At 39.2% G+C, this 18,457-nt stretch overlaps 1 protein-coding gene across 2 annotated transcripts; it reads right to left on the bottom strand.

Moving 5' to 3' along the window:
- Positions 1–631: 631 nt before the first annotated feature.
- Positions 632–18,236, bottom strand: INTS13 (integrator complex subunit 13). Of its 2 annotated transcripts, XM_038153457.1 has the most exons (18): positions 17,756–18,236; positions 16,425–16,656; positions 15,423–15,497; positions 14,474–14,676; positions 14,142–14,222; positions 12,891–12,981; positions 11,789–11,917; positions 11,606–11,629; positions 10,049–10,133; positions 8,279–8,368; positions 7,745–7,834; positions 6,592–6,770; positions 5,668–5,838; positions 5,131–5,285; positions 3,942–4,172; positions 2,878–3,017; positions 2,088–2,223; positions 632–1,342 (listed from the first exon to the last, which is right to left on the bottom strand). In XM_038153457.1, exons 2-18 carry the CDS (start codon positions 16,647–16,649, stop codon positions 1,303–1,305), a joined length of 2,145 nt encoding a protein of 714 aa, XP_038009385.1. In that variant the 5' UTR covers positions 16,650–16,656; positions 17,756–18,236; the 3' UTR covers positions 632–1,302. The 2 variants fall into 2 exon arrangements, with proteins under 2 accessions (XP_038009385.1, XP_038009384.1); XM_038153456.1 differs by lacking the exon at positions 11,606–11,629.
- Between the last annotated feature and the right edge of the window lie 221 nt (positions 18,237–18,457).

Raw genomic sequence — 18,457 nt, 5'->3', positions numbered from 1 at the left:
GCTTCTGTAAAAGCTACAAATATTTTACAATAAGATAGAAAATACTACCAATCAAGTACTATTTAATGACTCTGTAAAAATGGTTCTAAAATCATTTAACAGAAAACACACCTGCATCAGAATGGCTGAATAATCACCTTGAAATTATTCATGGTACTTCAGCAAAGCTGAAAAAAGGATTCAATCACAAACGTTCAGTAAAGAATATTTGTGTTCAGATCTGTACATCACAAGCTATGGTATTTAAAGCTGCAGGTGAATATAAAAATATTGATTTAGTTTTAGAAAATCTCGAAGTTGTCTCTCAAACCAACTATAAGATATCCAATCTGCAAGCCCTTCAGCTGCTTAAAGAAGCCAGATGCAGACCAGAGGAGTGCTGACACACTTGGAGAGCTCAGGAATTCACCTTTTCTTAGCCCATGTGGAAGACAACCCAAAATCTGGCAAGGGATCAGATCACAGACATTGGCTGAGTTCTCCCCGTTGAGAATTCTACTCCCCAGTGCAAGAGGCTCTACTCAAAGAAACTGAAGACAGATCACCTACCTTTTCATTCACAGCCATTCAAACTCAAGTCTCTCAGACATACAGCGACAAGTATCTTACAAAACACACTTCATCAATAATATAACTATTAGCAAAAAAATTTATTGTACTTTTGCTTACAAAGCCTTAACTCCAACACAACAACTTGAAAGGCTTTGCTTTCTAAACACCATTTCCATTCCATTTTTTAAAAGTCTTTAAACCAGTAATTTCTATCTGTAAAACCCCTCACCCTCCCAACCCCTCAGATGAAAACCAAGACTGGCACTCCCTCAGCTCAGTGTCTGGGTACTCAGTGTGAGGTCTTTTCCATAATTCTGAACTCCTGAGGAATCCTCATATAAATAAAAGGTGTTCATGAACCAAAATTAACAATGTTATCAGCTTACTGTAAATTACTTGAATTTTTTTTTAACGATAGTCATCACTGATTTTGAAATAGTATCCAATACTTCTGGGCAAGGTCTTTAGGATGACAAACATTTTTGATTACTTGATTTACTCCATGACAGCAGAGATTTTCTTCATCCTAAAGCACAACTGGAAAACGCTTCAGGACAGCTCCTGTTTGCACACAGCTGGTTTAACGTGATATGCAGGTTTCATACTTCATAGCAAAAATAGGACTAGAAAAATGTAAAAACCAATCAAACCGCAGCTATACAATTTTACTGAAACAGTACCAAGAGCAATTCCAGCATTAAATATTTTTGCATTTTGGCCAAGTTTTGTCCCAAGAAACAGAATTAATCCTCACTGCCGGCCTGCTTTTCCATTTTCTGTTGTTTCCATTCTGAAAGGCAAGACAACAATTGATAAGGCTTGTTACTGGAAGAACAATCAACAGATTAAAAAAAATCAGATTTAAATGCTTTCATAAATATTTTTTACTTCACTAACTCTCCTGTCTCTCCCTACCCCAACATATGCAAGCAGCAGTCAGTACATAAAGGAAAGGTTTCTGCAGAGATACATTTCAGCTGTGAAAAACCGTCCACTATCAACCTCAACAAAATAGAAAATATTCATGTGACTGGACAATCCATTTTGAAAACTTGAGCTTTGGCCATTTTTTTGAAGGACTTCATTTTCACCTCTCTTGTCTATCATCATCTGATTTCCTTCAGAGGAGGCTGGCTGGCTTTCTAGTATTTTCTGTAGAACATGGACTACTGCCAATTTCATTACAGCACAGCCTAAGAGTCAACCACTTTATTACCAACAATACTTCTGTATCAGCCATTCTTTTGGAAGCTAAAGCAAGCAGAAAGTCTCAGCTACTGTTTAAACCCCTGAAGTTCAACAAGAGTTTAGCTGCAGGGGCAATCCCTGAGGCCCAGGGAAGCCCAGCTCTCAGGAGTCAGTCTCACTCAGCACAGATGCAAACAGAAAATCAAACATTGCTGTGGTTCTCCATCAATGCTGAGAAGCAAAGGAATGTATTTAGATATTTTAATCATCAAAGGAGTATCTAATGCTGTAAACTCCACACAGACTGCTACCAAGATATGGGTAATGATGCATTTCCTGATACAAACCCATTTTCTTCTTTTAGATGTTGATACAGCTCAGCTTTGTTGTTGACAGAGTTCAACCGACCAATAAATTCCTGGTGTTTCCTAGAGTTGGCAGTATTAATTCTGTTGCTCCATAAAGACAGCAATGACATTGGCCCTAAAATTATAAGTAAAGCGAGTCTAAGTGATGAAAATTTTGAATTAACATTATAACATCTTAAAGGAAATTACAGATTATGGTAATACAATACATTAAAAAACTAATATTAAACAAACTTACAATAGGGGCTAAATAAATAGAAAATATGCAAAGCAATAATAATGGCTGAGGAGTTGCTGCACATGAGATGGACTCTACTTTAAATACAGAATCTCAGCATCAGATCAGCCACTGTGACAGAACATAATTCACACCAAGAAAGAGTGAGAACTGTCCATTCTGACAACTGCACTGCTTAGGCAAGTTGATAATTTATTAGCAGGAGACAGTGATTTCTGATACCTGCCCTCAAACAGCATTTCTCACATACAGTAGGTCAAACAGCACCTTCAGGAACTTGGCCAACCCCCAGTCAACCCGAGAGTTGATCAGCAGACCGACACAGTGTCTTGGTATCTCTCTTTTTTCACAGACCTAGTGAGGTTAACATGTTTTCCAAGAATTTCTCAACATTTAGCATTCAATTAAGCATGATCTTCACTGACTTGAGCTTTAACTCCAAAATGACTCACCTCATTACTTTAGAAAACACAGACTGATGCAGCAATCTACCTTTAAAAGAATTAATCTGTTGCAATTGTTCTGGTTTACCTTTTGCCTTTTCAACTGTGGGCATTTCATCCATTGTAATGAGAGGCTTTTTGTTGGGGGGCTCAGGAGAATCAGGGGAGTCTTTGATAACTTCAGCTTCTGCCAGTTCTTCTTTCTCCCGATCCAAAAGACCTTTTAACCTTTTCCAGAGGGAAGTAAAAGAGTGAGGAAAAATATGCTTGAGCAGGACATAATTGTCCATAGCTTTCTGTACTCCTCAAAATTATACAGGAGCCGTACCCGTAAGAGAATTTCTTTTGACCCCTTGGAGTGGGTGACAACCAATAGGGAGTTCTAGCCAAATAATCCTCTGTATAAAGCATTACATACAGGAAAGGTTCTTAATACGCAGTTTCACTTTAGTTGTTGAGACAATTGATGTCTGAATTTTGAAGGAAAGACTAAATTAAAATAAATACATAGAGAAATACTATACAATTTCCTATTATCTTTTCTAGGTGAATTCAGACCCATTCACACCAAACCCCTTTTATTCTCAGTCCCCATTTCTGTTCGACATGTAAAAGCAAAGTTGTAGGAATGATCATTCACAGGAAGGCATGGAATGTCATCAGCATGGTGACAGCAGGGTAGATGAAAAGGTTCTCCCATCCTAAATGATCCCAACATGCACAGAACACATGCAAATTAAGCTTATTACCATGAGTTTTTTGGATGTGTGTAGAAAGTAGTTTCAAAGAAGGAATACAAGAACAGACTGACAGGTGCTTGCCACTTAGACAAGCTACAATAACAACATGAATTACAGACAGGAGGTAAATGGACAACAATCTTGATGATCAGCTGAAGAGAACAGCCGAATCAAGCTGGGTTGTTTAATCAACCTGAACACTGAACTATCTACAGCTTGATAAAAAAAAACAATTGCTTGTCCCACGTTTTCAGCCATGCTTTAGGTTTCCATAAAGCAGTTTAATATCTAATAGGTGGCGTGGTTATGACAGAATCCAACAGCAGGAACTCCTCAAGGTAGAACACCCGGCTAAGAGGTCAACTAAGAACAACAGTTATGCTACAGTTTGATTTCACTTTAGAAAATGTACCTCTCTGATTCCTGCCATGGCTTATCTGATTCATAGTCTTTGCCCAACTTCTCCAATTTGTCCTCTTTGTCTTCTCTCTTTCTGCCTCGTTTCTTGCGCTCCTCCTCCTCTGGGGGTTTGCTCCTGCACGCCATGAGACACTCAAGGACTCGCTGGTGTTTGTCAGAGTTGTTTATGTGTGCTCGGACCAGGGTCTCCAGCTCGTTCCACATAATGCGGTACTGCTCATCCCTAAAAGGGCCAGGAAAAACAGACCACATCAAGATCACCAACATCATTTAAGTACTGACTGAATGAATGCAGACCTTAAGAAACAAAACAGAACCCCCAAAACAAAAAATAACTCCAAAGAGATTATTTGTTCTCCTGCACTGCAGGTTTCTCCACCTGGGATTACTCCATGCTTGAAACCACATTAACATTTCCCAGTTAACGCCCAGAGTAAAGTTTAAATTGAAATGTATTATGTCCACTGAAACCATATTGTTCAACAGGATCTCACTGCCAAAAGGCACTTGTGAAACTTCTCAGGTGCTTGCTAACAATGCAGTGTCAGAGGGCCACTCATGTACTAACATGCAAATTAATTATTACATTATTTGGGTATAAAAAAATAAGAAATAATTGCACCACACTACTCAATAACTCCCAGTCATGTAGGCAAATCAGGAGCTGAATTTCTTTTCAATCCATTCTTGGAAATACAAGGAACACATCCCAGTGACTGAGGTATCAGAATATTCCATGCTTATTTTAAAGAAGTATCCCATATTTCAAGTAACTGTTCCATAAGGATTCTAATATCTCCCAGTTTTAATGCACTGTTCATTTATAATATACTTAAGTTTTCCTTTTTATTCATTTGAAACTATTCCACTTCATCTGTCCATATTGTATAAATGTCTTACCTTTGCTGATAACTATCTTTGCTTTCATATTTTTTTAACATATTTAAATTCTTAGGTAATAAAATGTAGAGGTTTTTTTCCTTAATTTACAGCAGTATCAGTACTGTTATAGCCCTTAAATGATGCAGGTGAAGCACTCACAGCATTTGGGATGTGCAATACAGTGTTTAGTTCACTATGTATTACTTTTAGCTATATTTTAAAAATCTGGTATGAATACATTGTCAACAGAGTATTTCTGAAAATAGTCCAGAATCAACAAAGAAAGATATGCATGCAACCTTTTTGGCCCCTTTCCTCTGGTACCAACTGTTGAAATTGGCAGTGGATCGTTCTTCCTCTCCATGTCTACCAAATTGTATATTGTTTTTTGACAATTCAGCACATCCTCATCAGTCATTGTTTCCTTTACAATCACACTGGCTAATGGCACTACCTGTGAGACAAAACAGAAATGAAGAACTAGAAAATGTGTGTGTATCACAGAAGAGCAACAGGGAGAAAAAAATTAAAGGTGATGAAACAACACACAACAAAACCCCACCCTCTTATCCTCAGTTTAGCACTAGCTCCAAGTATAAGTAGATGCTTTCTTTACCCAGCAGAACTGGAGCTGTCAGGTTCAAATCACTTTCTTTAAATAGCATTCCAATAATCTACTGCATTAAATACAGAATTAGTTCAGGAAAAATAAAGCTGAAAATAAAATGATTATACAGAAAGGGATTTATCACCCGATAGAGGTGGTTTTTCATCAAGTGACAAGGAGAAACTTAATCTAGGAACAGAACAAAAATGTAACAGCCCAGATTACTTACAGCTTGCATGTTGAAGATGGTGGTCTGAGAAATAATCATAGGCCAGTAACGAGTATGTTTCTCTAACTGATCTTTTGCACGTTCCAATGGAATTTCAAGACTTCCATCGATCTTATATCTGGGCTCTAGAAAAGGAGTTAATCGGTTTTCCCTCATAAATTCACCAAAATCCTAATGATAACCAAACAAGATACAATTAGGCATTTCTCTAACAAAGTAACTTTCAGTGAAGGGGCTAAACAGCTTAGCCTTGCTTACCACTTTGTACCATCCCACTGCCACATCCGACCCTACCAACCACAGCCCATCTCTAGCTCTCATGCATTAACCAGGGGGAACACAAAAACAGGGGCACAGAAATATGGGGTAAAAATCAATATATGGGTTTTGACAAGGAGGACTTCCAGACTTGCAATGTATTTCATATATGGGAAGAGTTATGCTTTTCCAGAAGGAACTTCTGCTTATTTACAAAAGATATCAAGGATGTGTTGGAAAAAATAAAGGATAAACAAAAGGCATGTCAACTGATTGTCTGATATCAGGGTTCAAAGCTGTCAACTTCATCTTTTTTTATTTATTGTACAAACACTCATGTGCATTCTATCCTTTGACAATAATCACAATATAGTCCTATAATCCATCCCACAGAAGAAACTTGCCAAGAAAAGTGTTTTTCTAGAACCAGAACAAACTTTAAACAGTCCTAGTGCATTAAGGAGGCATTCCTTGACACACGAAGTATTTTATGAAGCAGGCATAGCAATCAACAAATGTAGTATTTTCGACTAAATATCTATCAAGGTATTTATTACAAAGGAAGTTTGACCATGCAATCCACTCCAACTTTTCCTTCCCACATCTGCTGCCCTGCATCTGTTGTCATGTGAGAGAAGCAGCAGCGTAGGACAGAAAGACCCTTACTGTGATCCTGTAGTCAGTGACCCTCCCGCCACAGCCTTCGCTAATGGAGGGGGGATCTTCCAGAATTGAGCGTGAGCTGCTCAACACATGCAAGAAAATCTCTCCCCCGTGGCTGCTGAGCATGTGGCTGATGACTTTTGAGCCAGACTTGCGTGGCTGCTCCAACAACACCGAACGACCTGGTGGAAGGGAGATCAGTTTCATTCACTCATTGCTGTGTGCTGCAATTTTAAATTTCAAGCTGAATAAATAGAGGCTTGTGCTCGGCCAAGAAGAATCTGAACCCACCAAGGTGGTGTTTCACCCAGCTGAACAAGGAACTGCCATCTCCTCATTTCTTGACACAGAACAGGAAATATGCTGCTTAAAATTTTACAAAGCAACACCATAAGGCCTCTCCTAGATCAATGAATCATTTTTTCTATATGATATTATTCTTAGGAAAAAAATACATAATCATAAGGCATTCATATAGCCCTGCTGCAGAACTACTCTCATTAAAAGCAACTTTCAAAAAGTAGTAAAATAACCTCTTGAGTATAAAGGTATCAGCTGATACCACTTGCTAATGCTTAAAATGGATACTGTTCTTTAGTCAGAAAAATAAAACTGCATTCGTCTTATTTTCAGGAAAATACACCAAGCATTAAAGGGTGCATTCTTCAAATAAGTTTCTTTTTATCAGGAAGCAAAAATCAGAAGAGTGAGCTTATCTGAAATATGCTAGTAATTTTGGTTCTAACCATTTTTATTAATCAAAGGACATTTTCACTACACAATCTCTAGAGAAAAACACATTAAGATATAGTGTTTAGTAAAACCACTGCATGTTTACACAATCAAATGACTTGACTGAAGGAAACATTCCATTAAAAGGATGTTTGCAATGCCATTTTGTTTGCAAACATACAAACCTCCATTTTTATACTTGTTGCTTCTTTACATCTTTCCTCCCATCTTTAAGTTTCAAAACACATTTGCCTTTGAGGACATTTAAAAACTTTCATGTCTTATTTACAGGACATTTTAAAGTAAACCTAGTATTTTTACAGTATATACACATTACTGCTATACCAACCAAAATGTGCTACATGGTTCATTTACAAAATTAAAAATTATAACATTGAATAATTGGCCAAGGATACAAATTTACCATTAAGGAGAAAGTTTGTAAGGCATGAAGAAGGTCTGCTATTTACATCTACTGGTGAAATTCTGTATGCTCCAGTGCAATAATGCAGTTCTGAAAAATAACAGAGTAGAAAAGTCTAATTCCAGAGACAGAAAAAAAAATCCACAAAACAAAAGAATTGAAGAGGAGGAGGCTAGTCCACAATAAGCAGAACTAAAATGTCTAGATGCCTCTCAGTCTGAAAGTCCTCACTGGGAGGACTCCCAAGAATCCACAGCTCTGAGAATCTCATACATTCCCAAGCCCTGTTTCCAGCAGAAAACCCAATTCTTTATCTCCTGAATTACTTCACTGACCAGTCAGTCTGCTATTATTTCTCTTATCTGTATTTTTGGCCTGCCAGCTCAACGAGTCAACATAATTTACCAATAGTTAATAGCTAGAGCTGCACAGCCACACAATTCCTGTGTTACTTCAGATCTGCCCTGTCTTTCTCTCCTGTACCCAGATTTGTACAAGTTACCAACCAGGTCTGGAAGATTCCATGTCACCTACCCACACTGTTGGTTCGAGGTGTGCACCATTTCAGTGTCACAGTTTCTTTGAATGTGCCTTCTCTGCTATTGCCACCCACGTGGTTATCACCTGCAGAGAAAGGCAGAAAGAGGGGGGATCAACCAGAGTTTATTACAGAAAAACAACTCTAAACTTTTAAGGTACAAAACGTAACAAGAACATATACACAACATAATCTAAACTTAAAACTTAGATATCTAACTTTTTGATTTGACAATTAGAAAGTTCCACAGAAGTTTAGTTCTATCAGTAGCAGGCAATTTTTTTCCTGCTAAAATGCTCAGAACTTTAAGACAATATCTTTATTAAAATTTTCCACACAGAAATCAGAACTCTTAAATACTAGAGCTGAGTGTTTCTTGTACATATTGAATTCCCAAAGTCAATTAAACCAATCTAAAGGTACATTTGACAAGTTTAGTTTTTTGGGGAAAGAAATATTTGGTCTCATCATCCAGTCTCTTTGCTATGTCAGATGCAGCCTGAATTCTCTCATTGTGTTCTACTGACCACAGATGCTTTATTATTAAAATACTGGAAATACTTTATTATTAAAATTAACTGCAACAATTTTAGAAATTACCTCTCAGAATATCTAAAGGCCAAACTTATTTAACCTGAAAATGCATTGGCAACATTTCAGAGAAATAAGACCAATGTAACTAAATTCCCACTTTCCTAGCATCAGAGCTATTACAGCTGAAGCATGTATTTAGAAACAAATTTACAGGATCTAAGAACAGAGTTTTTCCTCTCAAAGTCCTGATGGGAAAAGTGTGAAGAGGAAATGCAGTCATTCGTATTTTCCTAGGAGAAATAATTCCTTGAGCTGACAGGTTTTACAAAACTGCTTCTGAACTCTGGCAATAAAACCTTAAAGATTTCAACATCATAACACAGTTCAGGTGAGGCCGAGGTCATTACTGCGACACCCCATGTTTTTCATCAATCTTTAGTCATGTGCTCCCCTAAAATCTGGAGCACAGAACTTGGAGATTACAAAGGAGTTACCTCCTCTTCCTCAAAGTAATGAGTCAAAAAAGCACAAACTCCTCAAAATGGCTACTTATGGATTTATGTAATTTAATTCAGTTATAGGCTGATTTTTAACAAAGTCTTACATCAGGCAGTTTCCTCAACAAAATAATTCTGCAAAAGACTAAGCGTTGTGCTTTTCTAACTTTGGTTGCGCTATTAAAAATTCACCTCAGAGGAATACTAGGTAGTAATTCCAAATTTACAAATAAAAAGATAGTAGGTGTTTCAAATACAACTAAAAAGCTCAACAGTCAAACAAGTCTTGATTTTCCAAAGCAATTATTGTCATAAACAGGCCTGTGGGATATAAGTGGTTCTAATTATTATTACTTAACAGTTCAATTGTGCAAGGCATAATTTTGCAAAAATATCCACAAGAGGGACTTCATTTTGTAAAATCTCCCTGCATATCTGGTCTCTCACCTACTTTTTGTATCTCAGTAATAAATTGACATGCCCCTCAAATCTCACAGAAATATCCTGAACATGTGAATTTGGCCTGTTTTCTCATTGCTGTATTAAAATATGTCAGTAATGAGTAAAACTCTAATGCCAACATTACAAATTAAGTTTCCTGGGTTACAAGGAATAACTGAAATATTTGCTACTTGAGCCTGAAATTTACACGGATTTGAAGGTCTCAACCTTTCTTTGTGAATACTCCCAAAGATGTTGATCAAAAGCCACCTTCAGAGGGCCATTCCTGCTTACCACTCTTTAAAAAATCCACGTGTGCCTCTTTGTGATGAAGCAGCTCCACATCATAGTTGGCTGATGTGTTAGCATGTTGTTCCTCCTTCAAAAGGGAAAGGCAGACATAGAATTACTTTAGCTAGAGGTCACAATTTTCATAAATGAATGATTCTACATTTGTCTTTCAGTCCAGAAGAAAACAAAAAGTTTCCAAGTGCCTCAGACAACAACAGGATTGCAATGCTGAGGAAACTTTGCTCTCTGAGCAGTTTAAAGATGCAGCCAACTGCTATTCTTCTTATTTTCTTTTTTGAAACCCTATTCCTCTTTATACAAGCCTCATGTCAGAGTGCAGAGCATCACATAAAGGTAAAAACTAGGCTTGACTACTTCCCTAAATTAGTGAACTTAAGGAAGCCTACAAAATGTTACATAATCAGCAGCAGTTACAACTTACTGAGCAGCAACAAAGGCTCACTCCAGGGTAGAGTGACAATTACTTTTCAAAACCAAAAATCAGGAATCCAAACCAAAACCCACACTTTGAACTTATTATTTCTTAAGCTTATGAGAAGAAATAAACTTGCAGCTGCAAGTGCACAACTAAAAGAATGGATTTTTGTAAAGAGGACAATGCATCTTCAAACAGCTGCAGAGGATCAGCAAAAACAGAACAGTAATTCTGCTAACTTATTCCAAGTTTAAAAAGAAAAACAATTAAAAAAAAAGAAAAAAAACACAGAGAGCCCAACATTGTCTATTACTATAAAGACAAAGGCAGAAGGGAGAGGCACACCAGCAGCACACAGTCAGAAAGTTATAGACAAGGTATTTGCAAACTGAAGACACATTTTGCCATGACCCACATCAAACTCTCATAATAAAAACTGTGAAAAGTATTTTGGTCTCATGTTTTAACTTATAAAATCCACACAATATTGCTAGTTTTCAAATATGCAATGATTGACTGTGTTACAAGTTAATGAAATTTTTAAATCATGAAGGTTACCTGCCCATGCCCCTTTTTCTGTTTGAATACTGACACTTCTGTCTCAATTGTCTCCTGCTGCCTGATCAGAAAATTACTGTCAACTTAACACCTGACATTCTAAACTGCACTAATTTCCCTCCAATTAGCAATAAAAATTTAAAATACGGACATAACTTCTACCACAAGATGCTTAATTGAATATCTTTCTTAACTAGGTATATCCTGTCTCAATTTCATGCTTATGGATTTTCAGAGTAGAAAACCCACTGGAAAACCCTTGGTAAAAAAGCAGCTTTTACAAACACCTTTATGTTGGGTGGGAATGATAATGAAACAGAGGAAAAAGAGACTCACTATGCCACTACAATGCACAAGGGTCAAGAATATCTAAACACAACTAGAAAAAGACAAAAGAATCACAGACAAATTGATCTGAGGTAAACAAGACTGTATTTATATAAAGTAATACAAACAGAACTGAAATAACACTTGTATTGCTCCATCAAAAACTGAGATTTGGCAATACAATATTTTGTTCTGTGATCCTTCTTTACTTTTTTTTCCCCTACTTAGTTTTTACTAACCTGATCACAGACATTGAATGTGGGCTAATAAAAGAAAAAAAAAAAAAAAAAAAAAAACAAACAGAAAATATGATATGGAGAGAAAAACAATGTAAAAATTCAATTAAAATAAACATCAAAAGTTTTCAAACAAATTTAGAAGTGATGCATCTGGTTAACACAGAGCTGTAGACACAGTATTACCTTCATGGGGATGTTAGTTATTGTGGTTGAAGCCAGATCAAAGTGTTGCTGTACTAAAAGATTCAGTTTTGTAGCCAGGTGCCTCCCTGCACGGACACTGTGCACTTCACTGGTTAAAACAGGGGAGAGCTGAAATAAATTGATACATGGAATTCATAGTTTAGGTTGTGATATCATTCAACAGTACAGTTTGTTCAACTCTCAAATAAGCATTTATACTGCTAAAACTACCACTCAAAAACCCACACCAGGGGAAACTACTGAGCAAGAAGCAAAAAACTATTTTCATTCTGAATTTTGAGCTTATGTCAAGTGCTATAGATGCAATTCTTAAAAATAGGGAAAAAAAAAAGAAATAGAAATGTGCTAAACAATCTGACAAATTTCCTAATTGTTAATAGGAAAAATTAGTATCATAACATGGAGAATAAATCTTAACAGCAGCTCTGGGCCTAGTTTTACATTCTTTTACCTGCTGAGTAACAGTAGCAAAGTAATTTTTAGATGTCTACCTGTAAGTGCATCATACAAACACAAGGCAAATAAACACAAGCTAGGAGATATATTTGATTTTTCCTTAGCCAACAAGAACATTGGATTGGGGCTCAATACCAAAACAAAATAAATTTTAAAAACCACACAACAAAAAGTACAACAATCCCCAAAAACCCCAAAACAAGAACCCCAAAGAACAACAATTTAAAAAAAAAAATCCCATGACCCAAACCCAGTGACTGCCTAAAAGAGGGAAGCAGTCAATTTTTTATCTTCTACTCACAATTTTTAGCACAACTACAGCAGAGTTCTGTAGAAATGAATCACAGGAAATAGTCCTTTATAGCCCTTTTCATATATTAAATACTACGCAGCACTACATGCTTTTCATCTTAAGTCATTTTTCTGGAGTCTTTTCTTACAGACAGCACATTAACACAGAGCAGACTGTTGAATAGCAGAATACACTACAGATTTTTTAATGTACTTGATTTCGAAAAATGACCACATGTGCTTTTGCTACTGAACAACTGAAAATAATTTGCACTATTTTCAGTCTGACATGGTTCCCAATCTGGGATAAGCTCTCTCATTTTAAGCTCCTCACCTCTTTTTTAGGACGATCTGAAACAAGGCTGTCTTCACCAACTGGGTACGTGTGGATTAACACCAGTTCACATTTTTGAATCTGCATTAGACTTAAAAATAAAATAATTTTGCTTAGCCTACAGTGTGGCAGACTACTCCTAAAATTAAATTAATTCTGGTATCTAGAACACAGAATCATAACATATGTTAGTAACATGTTGTTTATGAAAGCGTGCTGCAGGAACTAGGTTACAGATATGATTTTCAAAAGCACAGACTTCAAAATAAGTTCTTATCAGAATAAAAATAAAAGCCTAACACTTCTTGCTCCTCAGATGCTATAGCACTGTGCTTCTTTTTTGGACACATCAATGGAGTAAGTCCTTAACTGGTACATTCTGTTCAGCTTTATTCAGCTGAGTATTGACACTACATAGGATTTGTGTCTCCAAGTGTAGGTAAGAATGAGGGGATTCCAGGGAACATGAGAACAACTACTGAAACAGCACAGAGAGATGGGACACGTAATGCTAATCCTGATGTGGCTGGAAGTTTGGAGTGATGCAAACATTGTACCACAGCTCTACTCACAGGAATGAGACATTCCTGCCTTTACAATGGATTTAACACCTAATTCCTTGGGCAGAATCCTTTATACATCCATGAAACTGCAACTGCAGCAGGAAAAAATAGGAGAGTGGTGCTTCTGCTCTTGAAGTACCTGAGGAGCAACTAGGAATAGGATCTCAACCCACAACAACTTTACAAGACAACACAGTGCTGTAGACACTTCAGAGTTTAATTAGACAAAACATATGTGGAGAAAGACTTTTCAGAGGAGATGCACTCTGTATTTCAACATTCCTTTATCTCAAGGGAAGTTCCAGGCAATACAGTCATTGACAAACTAAAACTAGTTTCAAAGAAGTTAGCTGTCTCAGTCAAAGGAAGATGAACATGAAAGTAACACAGTATCAACAAGAAAAACTGCTCCAGATGAATAGTGATTAAAAACATGATATGTAACAACGCACAGTTGTGTATCTCATTTTGGAGCAGATGTAGAAAGTAACAAGCTAAAGAAATCCTGTCCTATGAAGGATGAAGCTGGAAAGATAATGATCATACACCAGCTCTAAGCTAACAACATCATTATTTACCACCTTCTACTTCACATTCATTCATAATGGTTCACTATAGTGAGTTTTGTGACAGAAATAAATCCATATTTCCTAGAGGATGCAAGAAACTCTGTAAAAAGCATACTCACTGGTCAGAGTTAGCTGCAAGCTTGTTGTGCTCATGAATGGTCTCCTGAACACAATCCTCCAGCATCCGAACATGGCTGTCACTACAAAGAAAGGTGGATTTCTTTTAAGGCTGCACCATCAATCCTCCTGTTCAAAGCCACTGAATATTCCTCTACCTTAAGTGGGAAATCTTTGAATCTTTTGGCTTTTTATTATCAGAACCCCATAAACAAAACCTTTGATAAGGTGAGAAGTGCTCTAAGAAGAATCTGTGCAAAGAAGCTGCCTGCAACCCTTGTGGGAATGTCTGCAACCGCTGGTGTAGGGGTAGCACAGGCCCCACGTCCCCCACCTCTTGGCGTTGGTGATGCAGATGATCCTGCCCCTGTTGCCCACGCGCTCAGCGTTCTCCATGAGCGTGGTGCGGGCCTCGTGCTGGTACTCGGTGATCTTGCAGAGTGCCTCGACAGCGGCCACCAGCCCGTGCAGGATGCTGCAGCACTCGGGGTCTGCCCGCGGGTTCGGGGGCCCCACAGCCGCCAGCGCTGCCATCAGCTGGGCAGAACAAAGAGCCGTTACCCAGAGGCACCTCCCCGCTTTCAAACCCCGAGAAGTCAGTGTTCTAACACATTTGACATGCAGATTAACGTTGCCAGGAGAAGCGCAAATGGAAACTAACAAACATTACCGGCAGCCTTCTGGAAAACATTTGGCCCTACATTATCCTTTGCAATTTAATTTATTCATTGTGATTAAATCTTCTCATTTATTACAGAAAAATACCTGACCATAATAACAAATTATATCCAACACCCTAAAGACATTTTAATATTGTTAGTTGCCTTCTGCTTTTATTTTTTGAGAATTTGGAAATGCATTTCTTCCTCAAAGTAAATTGTTCAGAGGATGAGACCTTTCAGGATGAAACAACACAACCATAAAGAGGATATTAACAATTAATATATTTAACACAAGTTATTTGCCTCTCATGGAAATATTTTAAAAAATAATTTAAGTTCAAGAAGTAGCACTAAATTACAGAAGAAATATGTAACTAATTTACTCATAATGTTTATTTTAAATATTTAAGTCTCTACTTAAAGATACTAATAAGAATCTTTTTACATTTTGTCTGTAGAATAATCCAGGCTCACAGGCAGCTATTTGAAATTCTGTTATACAACAATTTCAGACCTGATCCACCAATACTATAATTAACCAGAGGTATTTCATATTGAACACAATGTTTATTTCACAATGAAGTCTGAACTACAAAACAAAAGAACAGTTACAAATCATACCTCCTGCAAGTTCTGATCTTCTTGTGTCCAAGAATTCAACACATGAGCCCCAGAATCACTCACAATGAAATTCACCTACAAGGATCAAAAAAGCATATTAAGGTAGCAGCCATTATATTGTTATTCCCCAAACTTAAACAAACATGAATTGCACTTCTTTTTTCTGGTTGTCTGGAAATAATATGCAATGACAAGTCAAACTTAAAATAACAAACCCACAAAAATCACACACTCCTGCTATATTCAGTTTTCTCCTTAGTAATATGATGAACAACTTCTACTTATACTTGCACACCAGAAAATCATTCTCTGCACCAAACATGATTTTCAAAATATTAGTATTTTAAGAACTAGATTATATTTTCAGCAGGATAGCCACAAAATAAAGTAAATTCTAATACCATAAACTGCACATCATTCTCCAAAGTTTGTCACAGTAATCATGGGGTAAATTCCTACCAAGATTTAACAAATATCACTAAGAAAACATGGTTTTCTAAACAAGGAGCTGTGTGTGCCAGGAAGCTTTCCTCCCACTTTTCCAAACTGTTAGCTCCAGGGCAATCCTACCCTCTTCCTAAAGCCCAGAATTCCCTCAATGCTGATACCAAAACTCTTACAGAGAGCTACCATGTGTGTTCAGCAACAAAATTCAACTTAAGACAATACCTCACTGAAGCTTTTGTAAAGTCATTGTTCAGGAGAGCACAATAATAAAGCTCCAAGTTGCCCTAAAGCACCTCTCCATGTTTTGCAACAGCTTGTAAAGTGACATTAGGACAATGAAACATTCCAAAATTAAATAAGTAATGAGATTTATATACTACTAAAACAAATTAAAGGACTATCAAGCATATAAACAGCAAAAACAAATTTTAAGTGATAAAATACAATTTGATATTTTACTCTAAACAACACAAATACATTAAAAGACTCAAATAAAAGATGAAAACATCCCTTATTGTATCAAGCATGATATGCAGCATGGCTGGCAGAACCTACCAGTTTCCTGAAAGGGAAAATATCATACATTATTCTACAGTACTCCATGGATGACTCCACTGAGCAGGTCCACAGGGACTTGGAGATGGGTGCCAGAGGAATGATGCCCTGGGTGCGGTTCTTCACTAACATATCGAATTCCACGTGCTGCCTGCATGATTCTGCCATGTAGGGGCAGTGATCCACAACAAAAACAGTTTTGTGAGACTCAGAAAATATTTTCATTTTCTTCCTGAAAAAAACAGACATTGAAGGTGGAAAGAAATTACACATGGTGGAAAAAAAAAAAAAAAAGGAAACAAAACATACCATGAGTTGATTGTAAAAATTACAATACATCCTAGAAATAGGCAAGTTTTAGAGTCCATACTTGGTAGACTACGTTTTTTATCCGAAGAAACGATTTTTTCTCAGGAGAAAAAAACAGAGAAAAGTGGAATTATATTGCTGAAAAGGCAATAAAAATGCATAGTATTACTCTCCCGACTTCTCTACTTAAAACCAACTTTAAAAAACAAGTACACAAACTGCTTCCTATATAAAGCTTATTTCCTAAAATAAGTAACATGACAAAAAAATTATTATTAAACTCTAAAGACCTTTACATGGGTCTGAACATAGTCAGAATTTTAAGCCGATTTTCAGTCTTGGCTTTGCTAAATACATCCTATTTTTAAACGAATAGTTGCATCTGTACTTCAACATCTTACTGACAGATATAGCAAGTGTGAAGTTATAAAAATCACAGAGCAGGTAGGGCTGGAAAGAACCTCCCGAGATCATCCGGTCCAACCCCAGCCAAGGCAGGGTGACCTAGAGCGGGTAATGCCTTCACGTGGGTTTGGAAAGTCTCTAGAGGGGGACTCCCTTCCCAGGCAGCTGCTCCAGGGCTCTGCCACCTTTTATGTACAGAAGTTCCTCCTCATGATGTGGTGGAACTTCCTGTGTTTTCGTTTATAGCCACTGTTCCTCATCCTGTCGCTGGGCACCACCGAAAACGGCAGTTTCTACCTCAATAATTTATTTTTCTATGTACTTCTGCTGAATTACAGAATACACATAACAAAAAAATATATTTAAGCTCATTTTAAGAAACCTATAATATCAAAGCAACGAGGACCACGGAAGTCAGACCGCGGCTTCCTCGGGGGCAGGGAGCGGGGCAGGTTTGGGCCCCGCGCTCGGCTGCAGCGGCCGGGGCTCACCGCGGCCCCTTTGGCCGCTGCCTGCCCGGCCCGAGCGCTCGCAGCCTGCCCTCGGCGGGGCAGGGAGCCCGAGGGGCCGGGGCAGCGCCGCTGGAAAGCGTTACGGCGACGGCGAGCGTTTCTCACCTGGGCCGGCTCCTCCTGTGGTGCAGCAGCCCCGGTCCCGCTCCTCGCCGCGCCCGGCCGCGGCCGCGGCCCCGCTCCGAGGAGGAGGAGGGACGAGGCCCGCGGGGCGCCCTAGACGGGGCCAGGCGCGGGCGCCTCCGGCCGGGCGCCCTCCATGTCCCTGCCGCGCTCTGCTCCCCCTCCTCGGGCGGCTCGGCGGGGAGCGCGGGGCCCGGGTCCGGCCTGCGCGCCCGGCGCCCGCGGGGGTGGGAGAGGCGGCCGGAGCCCCCCCCGCTCCGCCCACCCCTGAGCCCGCGGGGGCCCCGCGCGGCCACGGGCGCCGCCGGCACCGCGGCTCCCCCAGGGGGAGCGCCCGACCCCTGTCCGCACTTCCCCGGGCCACAGCGCCCGGCCGGGATCACTCGCCCGACATGCCGAGGCCGGCGCCGGCCCCGCTCCCGTTCCCACTCCTGTTCCCGATCCCGCCCGGGCGCGGACGCCCCGCCCGTCCCTGCACTCCCCGCACGGCTCGAGGGAGGAGCCCGCGATCTCGCGAGAGCACGGGGACGCCCTGTGGGCGGGCCCGGCCGAGGCCGCCGTGTTCTCGCGAGAATTCCGGGGGCGGCGCGCACACCGAGGCCAGGGAGCGCCGTGTGTTAGTCCAGCGTGCGTTGGAATTCGGTGTGCCGGCGTGCAGGGAGCCGGAGCGTGCCAGCAAGAGGC

This window comes from Motacilla alba, chromosome 1A, assembly GCF_015832195.1.
Source record: "Motacilla alba alba isolate MOTALB_02 chromosome 1A, Motacilla_alba_V1.0_pri, whole genome shotgun sequence".
NCBI classification, from domain to species: domain Eukaryota; kingdom Metazoa; phylum Chordata; class Aves; order Passeriformes; family Motacillidae; genus Motacilla; species Motacilla alba.
Note: the sequence above shows the minus strand (reverse complement) of the source record. Positions and strands in the feature narration are given on the sequence as shown.

What these genes read in the sequence shown, in the direction of transcription:
- INTS13 (XM_038153457.1), bottom strand. Translation starts at nt 16,649, where the DNA reads ATGAAAATATTTTCTGAGTCTCACAAAACTGTTTTTGTTGTGGATCAC. An exon ending in TTTTCCCTTTCAGGAAACTG is followed by an intron (nt 15,498 to 16,424) that starts GTAGGTTCTGCC and finishes TGATCCTTGTAG; the next exon opens with GTGAATTTCATTGTGAGTGA. An exon ending in TAACTAACATCCCCATGAAG is followed by an intron (nt 11,630 to 11,788) that starts GTAATACTGTGT and finishes TTCTTTTATTAG; the next exon opens with CCCACATTCAATGTCTGTGA.